This window comes from Trachinotus anak, unplaced genomic scaffold (genome assembly GCF_046630095.1).
Source record: "Trachinotus anak isolate AG129_WGS33_773 ecotype Australia unplaced genomic scaffold, CSIRO_AGI_Tana_v1 ptg000014l, whole genome shotgun sequence".
NCBI classification, from domain to species: domain Eukaryota; kingdom Metazoa; phylum Chordata; class Actinopteri; order Carangiformes; family Carangidae; genus Trachinotus; species Trachinotus anak.
The window spans coordinates 12,602,764-12,621,562 of NW_027273865.1; the positions used below are offsets into that span (position 1 = coordinate 12,602,764).

Below are 18,799 nucleotides of genomic sequence, written 5' to 3' on the forward strand. Positions count from 1 at the left end.
GAATAGTGGTCTTTAGATTACAGAATCCCCCAGAGGAAGGTTTTCTTATCTCAGTGTGGGAACTACCAGGGTAGACTGCTAATGCCAGCAATGCACTATGGGCACTGATCATTAATTACTGCTTTAAGCAATGCAGGACCCATGCATGAGTAACAAACATACAAACTCATGCATAGTTTAGAAGGATCTATACTATAAGTTTCTGATACATGGCCTTATAAGCGTTTATAAAAATATTAATCATTTTTAGGTATATGAAAAGAAAATATTTTACTGCTACTCATTAATACATTAGTTCTACACCAGTTGCAAGTGGCCAAAATACATCTGACCAGAGTGTCTGATTGATCAGCAGAAATATAATTTATGTCTCACGAGCTGCACACAGGACCACTTCATCTGATTCCTCTTTTCATGCAAACCCAGGTATGAGGCTACTGTAGCTACCTGGATGTGTATGCAGCAGTGATGGCAGCAAAAGAAAATTGCAGATCACTATCATTTTGAGGGAAATGGTTTATTGTTTTGATATCATTAATACAGTTAACATGGTGACATCTGCTGGGCAACCCTTCATTCTACATTGAGGAAAAGATTCAATCAGACACCTTGTAAAACAATGATTCAAAACTTAAATCACCCCACCCTTGTTATCTTTGATATGTTGATAAATAATATAAATTTCTAAAAAGATTTAATGACAATGTCAATGCAGAAATCCTAAAAGCATGTGATGAAAGAAATACATCTTGGTTCAGTTACTGTGGCACAGTATGATGAGATTACACAACAAAGCACATGTACATAATCCTCTCCTTCTATGTTTTCTGGCTGTCACAGAGTTATATTGTTGTATTATTTTTGGTACCATGTTAAATATGAAACCTGCAAAACATTTAATGATTGTTGAACTCCATTATAATCAGGGGGTGCTTCTGTGAAGACTAACCACACATAGACATAAACAGAAATAATATCACTTAGATTTTGAATGCAGTATCTTCTAGAAAAGTTAGGTCTATGTCTATGTGCCATTTGTCTATATTTAGATATATTAATTTCTTGCACATCTTTTAGGAGCCACTGATTGCCTAAGCTCCAAGGTTTATGAGTATAACCCTTCTAAAGGACATTTTAACAGCAGCTGTCAATAGTGGAGATTGGTCCTTTTTCACTGTACAGGATTTTGTGGCCTGTTCTACACTGAAGTTACCTCAATAAATGATTACAGGTCTAAAGATTTCTGCTGAATTTGTTTGTAATGATTTTGTGCCTTCATAATGAAAATGTTCAACATCAATATAATGAACTTATGCAAAGTAAACTATGTATACTGCCTATACTGTAGAATTTATGATCAACATAAAAATGGAGACGACTTGATTCAGTAGATTCACTTTTTCCAGCACATCACAACAAGTCAACAGGTTACTACAGCTTCTACCATATCTGTCAGACTGCACAGCAAAGTTGATTTATTTGTAGTCACACGTTTGTTCTGGGGGACACATTTGAATTATAGAGTTCGTGGTGGTATTTTTCCCATCAAATGTTTTTTTGAGTTTTGTTCTGGCCTGAAGATGATAATATAGCATTTTGGGAAAAAAATGCATGCCAACAAACCAAAACTTGAAGCCAGAATAGCAAATATCTCTACAGCCACAGTAAATTTCCCAGGAGAGCTGACATATGCTGGGATAAAGGTGATCCAGACTGCACAGAATATCAACATGCTGAATGTGATCAGTTTGGCTTCATTAAAGCTGTCTGGCAGTTTCCTAGCAAGAAAAGCAAGTATAAAACACAAGAGAGCAAGAAGTCCGATATAACCCAGCACAGCCCAGAATCCAACAGCAGAACCCAGGGCACACTCCAAAATGATCTTTTCTTTATAGTACTTCATGTTCATCTTTGGGAATGGAGGGTTTATTGTCAGCCAAAGTATACAAATCACAACCTGAATGAAGGTGAAAGTCAGAACACTGAGTCTCTGCTGTGCAGGTCCAAACCACTTCATCACATTACTGCCTGGAAGTGTAGCTCTGAAGGCCATTAACACCACTATAGTTTTCCCCAGAACACAAGAGATACAGAGGACAAAGGTGATGCCGAATGCAGTGTGTCGCAGCATGCAGGACCACTCAGAGGGCCGGCCGATGAAGGTCAGAGAGCACAGGAAACACAGTTTTAATGAGAAGAGCAGCAGGAAGCTCAGCTCAGAGTTGTTGGCTTTTACAATGGGGGTCTCTTTATGGGTCAAAAAAATGATTGAGGTCAGGAGAGATAAAAACATACCAACACAGCCTAATCCAGTTAAAAGTGCCCCCATGATCTCTTTGTAGGAAAGGTATTCAGTTGGTTTTGGAAGACACTGGTCTTTCTTTTCATTTGGCCAAAATTCAGATGGACAGATCAAACATTCCGGAGAGTCTGTGAGAGATTTAAAATGATACAAAAATACAATTGTTAATATAAAATTAAAATGCAATTTTATCATTTTGTAATGCTATTCATCTTTCCTTATTACAATACACATGAATGAATTAGATTTTGAAATCCTCACTCACCTGTCTGATTACTAATTGTTCCCTCAGGGCACTCAAAGCAGTCAAAACAGCACACAGGCTTACGCTTGTTTATCGCCTTTCGAGTCCCTGGTGGGCACGGTTCTCTGCAGACAGACCTTGGGACCTGATTAGACAACAGACAGCATGTAAAAACTCAGTAATACACAGATAATAACACAGACTGTCATTCAGCTGTGAAAGGGCCCAAGTTAAATGAAATTATGTTCAATTCACCTGGTTACTGTTTCCTCCCCAAACTATTTTGGTGTTTTCTTTTAGTTTGAATTTTTGCTCCTCTGGAACAGAAGTATCATATTGACCAATATTTACAATCTCAGCAGAGCCATCTTCTTTCATCTGCCAGTTAACTATGTCATACTGGGCAACCGAGTCACCGTTTTCATCAAAGAAAACCTTCGCTCCATTCTGTGTTGTGAAATTCACATACTTAATGTACTCCAGCACCTATAGAGAGACAATCAGAACATCTTAGGATACATACAACTTGCAAGAGAAAAAAATTATATATTTAGTATTCAACTGGTACCATAAATGAATGCCTAACATTTTATTTTTTTCATTAGCCACTAAGAATAGATACACTAAATACTAAGTATTCTATCCCTGATTAGATATACTAGAACTTACTAGATTAGGCTGAACATCATTCGTGGTCACACAGGATTTTCCTGTGATGGGATTTGAGCCATTTTGACATTGCAACAGTGCATGAAGGGCATATGCCACCAAGTATACAGCTTTGTACACATTATTCTCAGCCCTGAAATATGTCACATCTGTGTAGTCACTGGAGACTGTCCTGAGATCTTCTGCACCAGTGCACTTAGTAGAGGTATTTGATGGAGAGAAGCTGCAGCCAAAGAACTTCTCCCAGAAAGCTTTAATTACAGTACTGTGGGGTTCGTCAGAAGGTTTCAAGCTGAGTAAGAATTCACCAAGACCTGGTATGGATGCCTGAGGGAGGGCAAAGCCCATTGCCCCCTGCAAAATGTTCTTTCTCTTAACAGAAGCCAGGTCTGCTTGTGTGATCCAAGACTCACTGCCAACCCACTGCTTTCCAGTTATGTTATACTTCTCTATTTCTGACAAGAACGATTTGGTGTAAGACAAGGACACAAACAATAGGACCACCTTTGACGAGGACTCTCTCAGTGCCTCTACAATAGCATCCAACTTGATTTTAGATGTCTTTGAGTAAGGCAGTCTGTATTCAACACATATGCCCTCTTTACTTGCTTCCTTAACAAATTCAGTTGTACCTTCCTTTGAGTATAAGCCTTCAGAATGAACAATCCCCACCCAGCGCCAGTCAAAGTACTTCATAAGCTGCACCAGACCAATGATTTGGAAGCGGTCACTTGGCACAGTTCTGAAGAACGTGGGGTATAGTCTCTTGTCACTCAAACAAGCACAGGTAGAGAGGTGGCTCACCTTCAAAGAAAGAAAACATATTAACAAAACAAGGCAGTATATTTTTTAAGGAGTTTCCGGTTATTCCCCAACAGTGTCTTCTCACCTGTGGAATGGAAAGCGAGCTTAGTATGATGTTTATGTCTTCACTCACTCCAGAGGATGAATGGCCTAAGAGTGCCTGTATCCGACCATTGCAGCCCTTTGAATCTCCTCCATTTATAGCTTCTACGGCTGCCCTAATCAGGTTTTCACTCCCACAGCCATTGTACAGTTTATAGCCCAGACTGACTCCAGGAAGAAGCTTAGTATCTCTGTTGATCTCCTCCACAGTAAAAATCACTGTCCTGGCAAACTTCAATTCTCTGTCATTCCACCTGCAAACAGTGTTGACCCATTACTGATAAATAAGTTATTAAAGCTGATCATTTTGCAACACATCAGATTGGCACATAAAACATGTTAAGTTTCTATAATAAAACATATCTTAGCAGAGTTTTTCCATAGTCTGAGCATATTCACTTACTTTTTGCAGTATGCATACGGAAGTGCCTGGTAGCCATTATCGACCAATTCACGTGTACTAGTCATCGAGAAAATGCCTCCTATAATAAGATCACCTTCTTTAGAAAATTCCATGAACCCTGTCTGCCCAATCATTTTGCATGTTTGGTTTTCTGACCTTATCCCTGCCAACAGAGTGAATAAGATGATAGTGATCCAACCCATCACGAGCCACCCCACCCTATACTGCAACTCTGACCTGGGAGCTGACTCTTATAGCTTTTTAGAGAAACATCATGAGCCAATGTGAGCATACTCCTAATTCTCAGAAGATTATTTTGTTTTTCATATGAGTTACTGCACTTCTAAGTAATTGATCCAGCTGATTGGCATGTAGAAGACGGAAGGCATTTTAATGCATTGTGGAGACATGCTGCATTGTACAATAACTGTTGTACAATGCAGCATGTCCCTCAAAGAAATCTTTTATTTTGGTAATTATTCCTAAAAAGCACTTCATATTTAAACTGAGGTAAAATCTGAGGTCAATCTCAGTTTCACTCATTCATTACTAATGATCAAAGGTACCACCTAAGAAATAACTTTTATATATTACTAAATAGTTTTCCCAGTTACATTTCAATGAAAAGGACAAAATTGGTGGCTGGATTATTTGAAGTGTAATTTTTTGAATGACTGTTGCTTCTAAGAGTCTGAGACCACTTTCTCATTTAAGTGTATAGAAAATGGTCTCAGAATTTGGATCTGTCACACCAGAGACAGGGTTTGTCATCAGGGTTTGTCATTCTGTTCTTTAGGTTTAGGCAACAGAAGCACTTTGGTTAAGATTACAGGAAATTTGTGATTATGGCCAAATGTTAAAAAAAGTAAGTATGGAATTTCTGTGTATTAAAACAAACCACAATCTTTCCCTATCCTTAACCATGTGCTGTGAATGACTAAACATAACTAAACATTTCGTATAATATTGTCTTCCCTAAGTGGATACTTTACTGCCAGAGTGGATGGTTTGGGAGAAAATAATATGCTGTCAGTTAAGATTTTACAGATGCATTCAGCGTCTACATATTTGCAGCTTGCCAAAGACATTCATCAACATAATTTTTTTTGTTATGTCTAACATAATCCAGTTGGCACTCTGATTTCTTCAAAACATAATTGCTGTTGCAACTGGTTAAGGATAATTCTATGAGACAAGGTTGGTTTTGAACTCTAAACAGCACTATGGAGCAGTGTGGGATTCGTTTTGTTTGTCTCATACATGCACATGAGAGCGCATGCTGATCTAAACCATTGGCAGTAATGCACAACATATAGAAATGTGCCTGTAAAGTGGGCAAGAAAAGTGCAAGCTAAACATAGATGTAAACAATGCAAATTTCAAACTTTTAAGAAAAATCAGCATTGCAGATGTTTTATTTGGAAGTAATTGCATTTATCACATTTATCAGAACTCGAGGATACACACGATGTGTTTTGGTGATTAATACTGAATGTAAACATACATTTAGTTTTTTGTGACAATGCTTCACAGGGTACTTTTAAGTAATGGACAAGGCTGCTCTCATTCACCTATTTTACATGCTCTTTCATGCAACATTGGCAGCAAGCTAAAATGCAACGATCGCTGGGGATCGATTTGCCAATCCTTTGATCAATAGATAACACACTTGCAGCTGCTACAGCTGCCCCTACATACTAAACATTATGTGTATTAGTCTTCCAAAATCTTCCTGCATTTCTTGATCTAAAATAGCTCTTAATACCTGATTCAAGACCAAGTGTCTTATATCATCATGCAATACACAACATGCACAAGATTCCTGCATGCTTCACTTTTAGTGTTGGAGATGTTTGTAATGGTAGATAGAAACTTTCATTGTTATTAGTGGCTGATAAAAAAAGATATTCCAACAGGGCAGACAGAACTGCAGCATTTGTTATTGTCACTGACTTGAAAGAGACTGATCTATAATGAGTTAGATGTGGCATTTAAAAGGAATGCTGCAACTAATAATACATGACTTTCCATAAACACTACAAGCAACTAAAGATAATCTATGAGTGCCTTGTATCCTGGTCACAATTGATTTGTTATTGCACATACACTGTATGGTGATTCCAATGTACCTGTCTGCTTTTGATATTTTAATTACGCATCCAGTTTATTAGTCCACTGTACCTTTTTTTTCCTTTGCTGTTGTTGTGTTCATTCAGTTAAATACATTGCAAATTTTGTCCAAACCTTTCAATTTGGTTTATTGTAAGCTTCAGAAAAATATGATGTACTACAGGGCTTATATACTGAATTAAAGTTAATTGTAAAAGTTACCAAATAATCTTGAAACAGAGGGTACATCGGTTCCACATCATAACAACCAATGTAACAGCCATCATATCTTATGATGGCAAATTCCCTGATGAATAGCTATTTTCAGGTATGGTGACATTAAATAAGTTTTTCCTTTGATTTACTTCATTAGTTTGTTGTCAGTATGGAGTCTGGAGTGTGTAAAAACAATTTTAGACATTTCCAGTGGTAAATAATAATTAGATAAAACATAATAAAATGTTTATTATAATTTATAATTTATTTACTGTCCTTTATTTGAATTATTACTTAAATTTTAAAATGGTTGAAAAATATATTTTAGAATTAGTCTAAGGCTAAGGCTTTTATTTTCTCTTTATTCCATTCATTCTTCCTATTGATATTAATTCTAATTTGTAACCACTCTAATTTAAATATGGTTCACTTTTATCAACATGCAGCCACTCCACTCCACAAGTATATGTGTCTGATGTTACTGCTTAATTTAAGGTTTTAGTGGGATATAATAAATATTATAATAATATAATAATTTGATTACATGAATTGTCAAATATCTTTTATATATATATATATATATTACATTTCAAATACATTTGAAATTTGCTTTCAAATATTTCAATGTATTCACCCACAGTGTGCTTACAGTGAAGTTTTACATTACTACACGATGATGAGGAGATGACTATAAATGAAGAAACAGGAGACAATTGAGTTAACAAAAATTTTAATAATCTTATAAAGGGCTTTGTGCAAGTGTTCTTTGCAGTCACAAAATGTGTAAATTGGTAGCAGAACTAATGAAAACATAGCCAAAGTTGCCTTCCACTGTCATATCCTGTAATCCATGCCTAGTAAATAAATAAAATATAACATTTAGCTTTTTGTTTCCTATTTCATTTTTCTTTTATTTATTAACCAATTATCAAAGCATACAACTTCATACTTTGTATCTGATTGGGACTTTAAATCATTTGTAATCAAGTTCAAATGCTTAAAGAAACTGGGTTACTAAAGCTTGGACCTTAGATGTTACAAATGCTTAATATTGCAAGGAATAAAAAAAAAGGTGAGGGGTGGGGGATAATGTTAATGGATACATTTTTGATTCTTTTTTTAATCAACTTTTTTTCAGAATTTTCACTTCATATTCAAATTTACACATGGTATGGCAGTTTTAATGGTACAAAGAGATGCTTGAAAAGTAACTTTAAATTAACCTGTTGATCTTAATAACCAGTACATATTTTGTTGGTATCCTTGAATTCTGCAGATAAATTACCATTTGCACATGTAAGAGGACACTCAAAAAATTCATTTTGGTCAGGATGGATTGTAGTAAAGTAGGAAGTGAGACAAACAAACAGTACAAAGTAGCCAACATCTTCTCTAACACAGCCCAGAACCTTAGTGTTGATCCCATACTACCCTCAACAAGTACGTCTTCAAACCAATGTTTCACATTCTTATTTGGAAAAGGAAGACTGAAAGTCAGCCAGAGAAACAACATAGTAAGAGATAGAGCCCTAAATTGCTGCTGTATTGGACAAAACAGTTTCAGGACAGTATGAGCAACCCTGCAGGCAAGTAACACATGTATAATTCTACCCAGAGCACAAGAGAGGTAGACTACAAAAGAGATCTTGACAGCAATGTGGGACAACTCAGAGGACTGGTGGATGGTAAGTGAAGGTGAAAAGCAGTGCAATGTCAGGGTAAACAACATCACCATAGTGGAGTTACTGTCATGGGCAGGACTGACACTGTGTGATGATATTTTTCTTCTTGTCATGTAGGTTCCAAGCACTAACACAGCTGCCAGAAAAAATCTTCCAACCCATCTACTGGTGTCAGGCTGCACACTCTCCACCCTGCCTGTGTCGACAGTGAATTTGATGAAATCAGAAGAAAAAAGAATTATAGATTATTATATAAATATTTAAGAAAATTTATGTATGCTCTTTTTGAAATTAAGGACATATCTATTTTGCTTTTTTTATGTTACCTGTTTGTGTTGGAAATGCTTCCCTTGGATGCTGTGTTGCATACAACTTTGATGGCATCTGTTGATATAAAAAATTAGTTACTGCTCACTTATCACAGGTTTATGCAAATACAAGTGGTTGATATGAAAATATATACTGTTAGATGTACTGTGGTAACTGTGTCATGGCCACATATGAATTACTGAATATGTATTTATCATTTTAATATAATTCCATATAAATTCATTGAATTAGCCAAACAGACATTTGTATCAGGTTGTTTTATCTGTAAAGGAGTTCTCAAGTGTTGTTTCTCAAGTTCTCAAGTGAATTTCCGGAAGATGTACTACGTCACGGTATACTGATATTAACAAATTCTTTAATACAGTGATAGAACATTTTATCCATATTGCCCAAAATTCAGAGCAAAACTTCAATTATTTCAGTGTTAATCATGCTTAAACACATACACAGAAAGGTATTTTCACAATGCTCTGATATCTAAATCTCTACAATAAAATGTGAAATGTTATGCTGTTATGATGAGGCATGATGTTATGATGAGTCATTGTTTAAATACTACCAGATTTACAGTTTACTTTATCATTTTGTATTTACTACTGCTCCCCCAGCAGTGGTGAACACTGATGATAAAGTAAAACATATTGCTCTTCAGAGAATAAGGCAGAATAAAAAAATTATTAAAAAAAACCTGACTCCTTGGAGGACATCAGACTCACTTGGTTCTCAGACAGTGTGAAGATAAGGAATTCTGGAAATGCAGGACAAACTTCTCTGTACAAAACCTCTTGCAGACATTTGACCTTAAGGTCGCATGCCTTACAGATGCAGATACAATCCATTGTTTTGCAGTGGTCCACTAGAATAATGATGTGAGAGTAGCGTGCTGCAGAGCTCAGGTGAACAGATGAAGGACAGATACTTCTGTGATTCAAATATGTGCTGTGATTATCAGTCTTTATCTGTATGAATGAATTTACACACAAACACAAACACATAAAAACATGAATACATTTCCTAATAAATTGTCATGAGAATTTTCTACACAAGAAAGGCAATAACTGTTGAGTGCACTGCATTGATTCAAATTCAGATTTCATTTCACAGTTACTGGTGCTCACCTGTATTGTAAGTAAAATAGACCTGCAGCTGGTCCTTGACCAGAAATGCACCAACAACTGCTGAATTTTGCATTTGCAGATGTGCCTGTTTCGCCCCTCTCCATTCACAGTCTCTTTCATTCTTTCGAAAGGGTTTACACAACCATTAAAGAGCATTAATTTCGAAGGCACATGAGGAAAGAGAATACAGTCTTCTCTGATCCTGTCCTGTGTGAAAATCCTCTCCAAGGCTACACTCATTTCACAAGATCTAAACAGGATAGGATACAAATACAAATACAAGTGCTTTATTACATCATTAAGCAAATTAACACATATTCACAACACCTAATTACTGTTATACACTGCATTATTTTCCCAACTGCTCACCATTAGAAGCCATACACAAGGTAAACTGGCATTTAAATTTGAAATGCTGGTAAAACAACATCCTCAACAATGCATCATAAAAAGCCTAATGACCCAATTGTGAGACTGATATTTTGTCTATAATTACAGTAAAATGACTTCAAATTGTAATTGCCTAATAAAAGCTCCTCAAGAGATTGTCTAATTGTCTTTTGAGGTGTCTCTCAATATGGTGCTTAGCCCCCCATATAATTCAGGCTGGTTCCCTGCTGAGGAAATCATTAAATTACAAGCTAATTGCTGCTGAATCTGTTGTAAATCACATTGGGGTATCCTTGACAAAAAAAAAGCAAGTTAATGAGCAACAAACAAGTGGAGGAAATGTAGAAAATAGAAAACACCATCATTTATGAACAATTTACTCACCTCTCACATGTCAGTGTCAGTTTTGTTTTGTCATGAATACCAGCATTTTTATATGACGCAGCTGAACTGAAGCCCTTAGTCGCTGCATCTTGCCCATACTGACTGAGCTCAGTACATTGGTCCTGGCTGAGCCATGTGCCAGAGGACACCATCCAAGTGAACAGTGTTAGGAAGACAAATGTGACTGCTGACATCTCAGAGCTTCGCCTTTGGCACCGTCACGTTTCTTGGAAGGTTGTGTTTTATACTTCCCTGGTGTAGGAGGCAACTTAGTGGGCCATTCTCAGAGGTACATGCAATTTTTTTTTTTTAAAGACCTGAAGGATGTCAGGCATGCAAAACAAATCTGACAAGAATACACTCGAGATCTGTTTCCAAATAGTTATCAATTTTACTGTTTACTGGCAGTACAGTTGATTCCGTAAATCAGCACTAAATAGTCAGTGCATGTGTATAACTGCTCAGTGCTTCTAAGTATTGAGTACATTTGAAAGAAATCATGTGTTTAACTGTTTGTAAGCCATGTAGAAAATGTGAAAAATACATTAGCTACCAAGTATATACCCTCAGTGAACACTTTATTAGGAATACCATACTAATACAGGGTAGGGCCTCCCTTTGCTTCCAAAACAGCCTCAGTACTTTGTGGCATTGACATGTTGGAAACTTTCCTTTTAGATTCTGGTCCATGTTTACATGACCAGTCAACATCATTTCTACAGATTTGTCTTCTGCACATTTATGTTGCCAGTCTCCTGTTCTACCACATCCCAAAGGTGTTCTACTGGATTCATGTTTGGTGAATGGGGAGGCCACGGAAGTACACTGAACCCATTGACATGTTCATGAAACCAGTTACCAAACGACTTTTCCTTTGTTACATGTGGTTTTATTATGCTGGAAGTAGCCATCAGAAGATAGTAAATTGTGGTCAAGGGATTCACATGGTTAGTAACAATACTCAGATAGGCTGTGACATTCAAACCAAGATTGGCATTGGTATTAAGGTGCCCAAAGTAAGGGAAAACATTTACCACACCACCACCACCAGCCTGGACTGTTGACACATGAGAGTGGTTATCTGAATTACTGTATCCATTCTGTCAGCTCAAACCAGTCAAGCCATTCTAATCTCACCTTTCTCATCAGTAAGGTGTTACCATTCGCAGAATTACTGCTCATTTTATTTCTTTTTTGTTTTTTATGCCACTCTGAGTAAAAACTCCAGAGACTGTTGTGTGTGAAAATACCAGGAGATCAGCAGTTTCAGAAATACTCAAAGCAGCCCACCTGGAACCAACAACCATGCCTTGGTCAAAGTCACAAAGATTTCATTCTTTCCCCATTAAGATGTTTGATAAGCTCCTTATCTGTATCTGCATGATTTTATTCATTGCACTGTTGCCACATGACTGGTTGAATGGATAATTGCACAAATAAGCAGGTGAATAGTTTCCTAAAAAAGTGCTTGGTGGGTAAATGTTGCAATTTATGAGACGGTTGTGACTCTGTTACACTGTTAATTGGTTATCTGGTGGTGATTACATGTATGAAAAGTACAAACTGAAATGACTGCATGGGCACTCTTGGTTTGTGTTTGGTGATGAGAAATTATCTCTACAAGAATTAGTAGTTGGCTGAACTGTGTGTATACTCTACTTCGTTCAGTCTGGCCTGATGTCTTAATAAAACACACAAACAGTCGAAGCAGGAGAATTAATGACAAGATTTTCAGTTTCTGCACATTCTGAGTAAAAACTGTTGAATGAAGAAAAACTATATCTCTGCTAAAAAACCTGCTTGTTGTATGTTCTGTCCCATCCTGCAGTACAGGCCTCCAGAGTACACTAAAGGCCTTTGCCATGGATACTGACACGTCACAGTAGGTAAAGCACATGTGTAAAGAAAAAAATTAACTATTTATGTCGTTAGTTGTTGGACAAGTCAAAAATGTTTTTTGTTTTTTTGTTTTTTTGTTTGTTTTTTTATCTCAAGCTTATCATATCATTTTAAGTGCCAGATATGCAATACAGGTGCACAAGGTTCTGTTTGTGCTACACTATGTGTCTGCATAGATGCCACTGGGTCTGTTCATCTCCAAAATTTTGAGCTACACATTGGTCCACCAGAAACTCAGATGCTGACAAAACAGATGTGACAATGACCCCTGTGGTCTTCTCTGGTGGTTTGTGCCTTTTGAGACTTGTGGAGGGAAAAAAAATTACAATTGTAAATTTTCCTTTACCTTGAAGAAAATGTATATTTCTACATCACCAAATCAACAAGCCTGCATATTTCTCAAACAAACTTTCTAGGCTAAGAAGTACTGCAGTGCAATGTAAGTCAGTCAAAAGATACAGAAAGCATGGCTTTATTTTCCTGACTGACAAATTTAATAAGGATTTCTGAACATAATAAACATGTAAATAACATACATGCACATGTAGATTGGCAATGGTGTGAAATAATAGTAATTAATGTATGTTGGTGAGTGGGGATACTCGAATGATTATTTAATGCAAATTGAGATCAATTGATTATTATTGATAAGCTACTGCATACAATGTACAACATCTTATTAGGATATCGTGGTATTTCAGGAAGAATGGTAGATTCCTTTACATAAAGGAAACAAAACATGATTTTAGAACTTTAATAGACACAGGTTAATCAATAAAGAATAAAAAAAAAAAAAAGAAATTAAAAAGAATGGAAGCACAACAGTGTAAAATTAACATTGAATATCTTTTGTTTTGCCCATTATATGCTTTTTGGTATTTTGTTCTGGACTCAGTAAAATAACATAACATTTCGGGATAAAAATGCAGAAAAGAAGTCCATAACTTGAAGCTAAAATAGCAAATATTTCCACAGCCACAGTGAACTTCCCAGGAGAGCTGACATAAGCCGGGATAAAGGTGATCCAGACTGCACAGAATATCAACATGCTGAAGGTGATAAATTTAGCTTCATTGAAATTATCAGGCAGCTTTCGAGCCAAAAAAGCAAGAACAAAACATAACATTGCTAAGAGCCCTATGTATCCTAACACAGCCCAGAAGCCTACAGCTGTGCCTAAAGCACACTCAAGTATAATCTTCTCTTTATAGTGGTTCATATTTTTGAAGGGAAAGGGAGGGCTAATTGTCAGCCAAAGTATGCAAATCACAACCTGTATGAGAGTGAAAGTCAGAACACTGAGTCTCTGCTGTACAGGCCCAAACCACTTCATGACATTACTGCCTGGAAGTGTAGCTCTGAAGGCCATTAACACCACTATAGTTTTCCCCAGAACACAAGAGATACAGAGGACAAAGGTGATGCCGAATGCAGTGTGTCGCAGCATGCAGGACCACTCAGAGGGCCGGCCAATGAAGGTCAGAGAGCACAGGAAACACAGGGTCAAGGAGAAGAGCAACAGGAAGCTCAGCTCAGAGTTGTTGGCCCTGACAATAGGAGTTTCCCTGAAGTAAAAGAACACTAATGCAATCATAGATGTCAAAATTGCTCCCATCAAACAAAAGAACGTTAAAATGATCCCCATTATCTCTGTGAAGGACAGAAATTCAACTTCCTTCAAGATGCATGCGTCTCCTCTGGTATTCGGCCAATAATCAATGGGACATTTATGGCACTCCAGAGAGTCTGTTTTGGAAATAGACAATGAAGTTGATTATATCATGAGGTAATTTTTGTACTTTCACATGAAAAAAAATCAGTTTTTCTAAATCAAACCTGTAATGTTGCTGATTTCTCCTTCTGGACACGGTACGCAGTCATAACAGCAGACAGGTTTTCCTTTCTGCAGGACTTTGCGTTTTCCAGGGGGACAGCTCTCACTGCACACTGACACAGGCACCTGGTGCATGAATATGTGGAGGAGTTGTATGTAACTTATGGTGTGTTCGTTTTTGTCATTTCATTGGTGTTCATATGTCAATTAAATTTCACTCATGGACATTAAATGAAGCTTTAAGCCTTTTTTCCTCACAATTTATTCTAGTGGACTATGAAATATTATGCAGTATGGCATTGTGACTGACCACCCAGAAATATGAGAACAAAGCAAGTTGAATATGTACCGTGTGACTCCCTCCACCCCAAACTATTTTCATGCCATTCATTGTAAATTGATGGTCATGGGGCAGAGTGGCATCAAAGACACCAACTGTGGCAACTTTCATGTCCCCTGAAGTTACATGCTGTAAATTTATGAGTTCATATCTTGCAGGCGAATCTCCATTCTGATCAAAAGTCACTCTCTCCCCCTGACTTGTTGTGAAGTTAACATTCTGTAAATAATGTAGCACCTGTAGAGCAGAGGAGAGCAGATTGATTTTTTTCTTTGTAATGTTGTGTAATTTCAATTTACATCAGAGTTTTATGGGATGTAAACAAATGCTTTCAAAAGATCAATACCCTTTTTTTTTTTTTAATTTCTCACCTGCCATGGTTGAATGTGTCTGATATCAGCACAGTTCCCATCATAAAAAGGGCCCCTCTTCTCCTCACATGCGACCAGGTTGTGGAGAGCATGAGCCACTGCATAAACTGACTTGTACACATTGTTAGTGAATCTCAGCTCTGAAACATCTGTAAAATACGATTCAGCATTCTGCAAGCTCTCAAAGCCACTGCATTGCTTTCTTTGTGCATCTGTAGTGTCACTCAGAGAGCAGTCGAACATGTCTTCCCAGAAATCTCTGACAAACTGGCTGTCAGGAAACTGTGAGGGGTGGAGCCACCTCAGGTGCTCCTCCAACCCCGGGATGTGAGCTCGGCTGACAACGAAGCCCAGGGAGCCCACCAGGATGCTGCGTCCCTCACTGTCAGTCAGAGAATGATCTGTGATCCAGGCGTCACTGCCAACCCACTGCAGTCCTGTAACGTTATGTCTGTACAACTCTGTCGCCAGCACATTAACTTCTCTGTGGGACATGAAAGCCAGGATGACTTTAGAGGTGGAGTACTTCACAGTTTCAACTACTTTTGTTAACTCACGAATAGGACCTGTTTGCTCAAATGCCTGGTAATACTCAATGCACACCCCTTCTTCTTGTGCAGCTTTTATAAATGTGGCGATCCCGTTAATGCCATAGTCATTTTTATTACTTATTGTCCCCACCCAGGTCCAGCCAAAGAGCTTGACCAGCTTTGCTAAGGCTCTGCTCTGGTGGAGATCACTGGGAATGGTTCGGAAGAAGGATGGAAACTCCTCTCTGTTGCTCAGACATGCGCAGGTTGCAAAGTGGCTGAGCTGTGACAAAGAAGTTAAACAAAACAGATATTTGTTTATTACACATTAATCATTTAGCAATGTTTCAAATTACTGTAATTATAACTATATTATTAGACAAGTTAATAAAGAAGCTCTTTGAAATATAGACATAGACATATCCACGATCTTTCAAAATTATTTGTGAAAACGTGAAACAAAAGAAAAAATAAAATAATAAAAAAAATATTTACCACTGGTATCTGAAATCTTCCTATAATCCGAGCAAATGCCATTGTAGGAGAAGAGCCGGAGTGGCCTAGTACAGCCTGGGCAGTGTCAGCCTTTGTACAGTTCTTTTCATCTATGATCTCCCTCTGCCCATTGGCTAAATCTATAGCAGACTTCATAATGTTTGCCATTCCACAGGAATTGTATATTTTGTAGCCAAGTTTGTGGTTTGGGAGAATTGCAGGATTTTGATTTATTTCCTCAATTGCAAAGATCATGGTCTGGGCAAATTTGAATTCTCTTACATTGATGCTAGAAATAAAAAAAAGTTTTTCAAGTGATCTAATTTGCACAAAATATGTTTTAAACAAGAAAGCACATAATAGAACAAAATCACAGTTAAACCACAAAAGCACAAACTTACTGCAGGCACGTTGGAGGATTGGGTAAGGTTTGAAATGTGGGCACACTGCCTCTGTACCCAGTGCGAAAGGTGAAAATGCCACCTAAGATGAAGTCTCCAGCCTTGGTCAGCTCAGGTGGTTGTACCATCCCCTGCAGCCGGCACACAGGAGTCACCCTCCTGATCAGAAGAACCAGGAGGACCAGCTTCAGCAGTAGCATTGCTCCGCTCTGCAGGCTGGCCTCTTGAACTCTGTCACCCATTGCAGTCTTTATACCCTGCATATTTATTATGTTCAGTCCACACTTACATCCATGGACCTGCTGTTTTAGGGTATAAAGTCCTCCAGGGAGAAAGAAAAAGAGGTGTGGCGCCTACAGTAATCTAATGCAATAGGCTTAGTCATGTGTCTTATTTCTTTTTTGTTACTATGATAGATATCTAAGGAATAGCATCAAAAATAAGAGGGGTCATAAACACAATAGCACAGTACTGAAGCTCTATATCCCAAATCTGATACTGAGCAGCTTCTGTGGAGCAGTTGACAATTGATGTTTTCCTTTTTTAATTTTATGTGATCCAATGTATTTATCAAAATATATGGGTGTCCACACAGTGAGTTATACAATATTTGTTATCGGTAACTATAGCTGAAATCCATTTTTCTCTCTGTGACAGGTTATGTTTTCTATTCTATGTACTGGTTTGTAAGGAGGATATTTCAGTTTTTGGCAGAAAATTAGGCCATGATTTATTTATATTGTTTACAACTGTCTACTGTTCCCCATATCAGTGTTTGCTTTCTGATGCCAACCCAGATCCAGATGCATTATTTCAGCATTTTCTAATTTTTTGTGTATATGGTCTTCATGAAAGTTTCAAAATCAATTAGTGTGTTTTTATTATACAGTATAATGTGGGTAAACACTTAACTAACTTTTAATCAAACAGGTCACCACAAGTTCATTGCTCTGTAGACAAACAGAATGCTTCATAGAAGAGATGCAAGCAGATGATCAGCTAGGTAGCAGAAATAATTTAAAATCAGCCACTGATTTATTTAGTTAAGATGCCATCAGCATAAATGTGCTGCGGGATTATGTGAGCAAGCTTATACACGAAAAATAAAAACTGCAACCATGACATCAAGCTGTGGGAGGTGATGGCCTAAAGGTTAGAGAAGCAAACTTCTGACAAACTGGATTAAAACTTGGTGGGAAAAGGGACACAGATTTAACCCCAACTGCTCCAGTCGAGCTTCCCCATGGCTAGCAGACTGGACTGCTTCCAGGTGTGAGTGTTTGTAACTGTGTGAATTTCTGTGTGAATAAATAAAGGTTGAAAGAAAAAATATAATGTCCAGTAGTTTAGTCATTTGTTGTTTGTGATCAAGGAAAAATCTAATTTGAATTTGAGACAAAAAAGAACGAAAGTAGCCTCCCGATGGTCAAGTGTTCCTTATGTGGTGTCATGCAGGCAGAAAAAACAGGTCACACGGTTTAAAGCATATATTGAGGCTATGAAGTGCCTTTCTAAAATCTTAGATTTTCACTTCATAATATTGCTTAATGTCTGGAACTAAGCCCTTAACGACAGCAAATGGATATTAACACACTTAAACACACTGGACAGGAGTTTTAAGGCCTTTTGGGTCTGTCTAAATAAAGAATAATCAGAAACAAGAGCTACCATAATATTATGTAACATTTTTATGGGTTTTTTCCCCCCTGTTTTTAATTACAGTTTGCCAAACATTTGGATTTACAACAATAGTTTCAATTGCTAATAGGGCAAATAATTGCATGGTACAGTCAACCTGAGATCAGAGCTAAAAAGAAAATTAACAAAGAAGGTAGAGAGAGATCAAAACAAACCCTTAATTGATTTAAATTTAACATTTACATGTTGTGACAAAGGTGTTGATTAGTAAAGACACTGTTTTTTCAGCTTGAAGCAACATGCCACCTGTTGTTCCTGATGAAGCAATCTGTTGTGTCCGCGTCATGGGGCCCTATGGCGGTTTTCCCACTGGAGTCAAGCCACTGGGTAATAAAGTCAAGTGCACAACAGATGGGGACTTATCTATCTTGTTGTGTTTTTCTTCAGTGTTGTTTTTGTTCCCACTTGTAACCTTCTTCTGTTGTGTTGCATCATTGTAAAGTTGAACTATCTGATCTTGAGAAAAACAGTGTCAGCA

At 37.4% G+C, this 18,799-nt stretch overlaps 2 protein-coding genes across 2 annotated transcripts; both read right to left on the reverse strand.

Annotated features, from left to right (window-relative positions):
- Nucleotides 1-501: 501 nt before the first annotated feature.
- Nucleotides 502-4,744, reverse strand: LOC139632344 (extracellular calcium-sensing receptor-like). The gene is made up of 6 exons (XM_071497239.1): nt 4,525-4,744; nt 4,105-4,375; nt 3,216-4,019; nt 2,802-3,032; nt 2,568-2,691; nt 502-2,430 (listed from the first exon to the last, which is right to left on the reverse strand). The coding sequence occupies exons 1-6, from the start codon at nt 4,725-4,727 to the stop codon at nt 1,517-1,519; spliced, it is 2,547 nt and encodes an 848-aa protein (XP_071353340.1). The 5' UTR covers nt 4,728-4,744; the 3' UTR covers nt 502-1,516.
- Nucleotides 4,745-13,158: 8,414 nt separating this feature from the next.
- Nucleotides 13,159-16,897, reverse strand: LOC139632235 (extracellular calcium-sensing receptor-like). Its single transcript, XM_071497056.1, has 6 exons — nt 16,624-16,897; nt 16,223-16,511; nt 15,198-16,010; nt 14,836-15,063; nt 14,489-14,612; nt 13,159-14,398 (listed from the first exon to the last, which is right to left on the reverse strand). Exons 1-6 carry the CDS (start codon nt 16,884-16,886, stop codon nt 13,485-13,487), a joined length of 2,631 nt encoding a protein of 876 aa, XP_071353157.1. The 5' UTR covers nt 16,887-16,897; the 3' UTR covers nt 13,159-13,484.
- Between the last annotated feature and the right edge of the window lie 1,902 nt (nt 16,898-18,799).

What these genes read in the sequence shown, in the direction of transcription:
- LOC139632344 (XM_071497239.1), bottom strand. Translation starts at nt 4,727, where the DNA reads ATGGGTTGGATCACTATCATCTTATTCACTCTGTTGGCAGGGATAAGG. An exon ending in ATGATGTTCAGCCTAATCTA is followed by an intron (nt 3,033 to 3,215) that starts GTAAGTTCTAGT and finishes GTCTCTCTATAG; the next exon opens with GTGCTGGAGTACATTAAGTA. An exon ending in GGGGAGGAAACAGTAACCAG is followed by an intron (nt 2,692 to 2,801) that starts GTGAATTGAACA and finishes TTGTCTAATCAG; the next exon opens with GTCCCAAGGTCTGTCTGCAG.
- LOC139632235 (XM_071497056.1), bottom strand. Translation starts at nt 16,886, where the DNA reads ATGCAGGGTATAAAGACTGCAATGGGTGACAGAGTTCAAGAGGCCAGC. An exon ending in AATCCTCCAACGTGCCTGCA is followed by an intron (nt 16,512 to 16,623) that starts GTAAGTTTGTGC and finishes TTTTATTTCTAG; the next exon opens with CATCAATGTAAGAGAATTCA. An exon ending in GGGGTGGAGGGAGTCACACG is followed by an intron (nt 14,613 to 14,835) that starts GTACATATTCAA and finishes TTCATGCACCAG; the next exon opens with GTGCCTGTGTCAGTGTGCAG.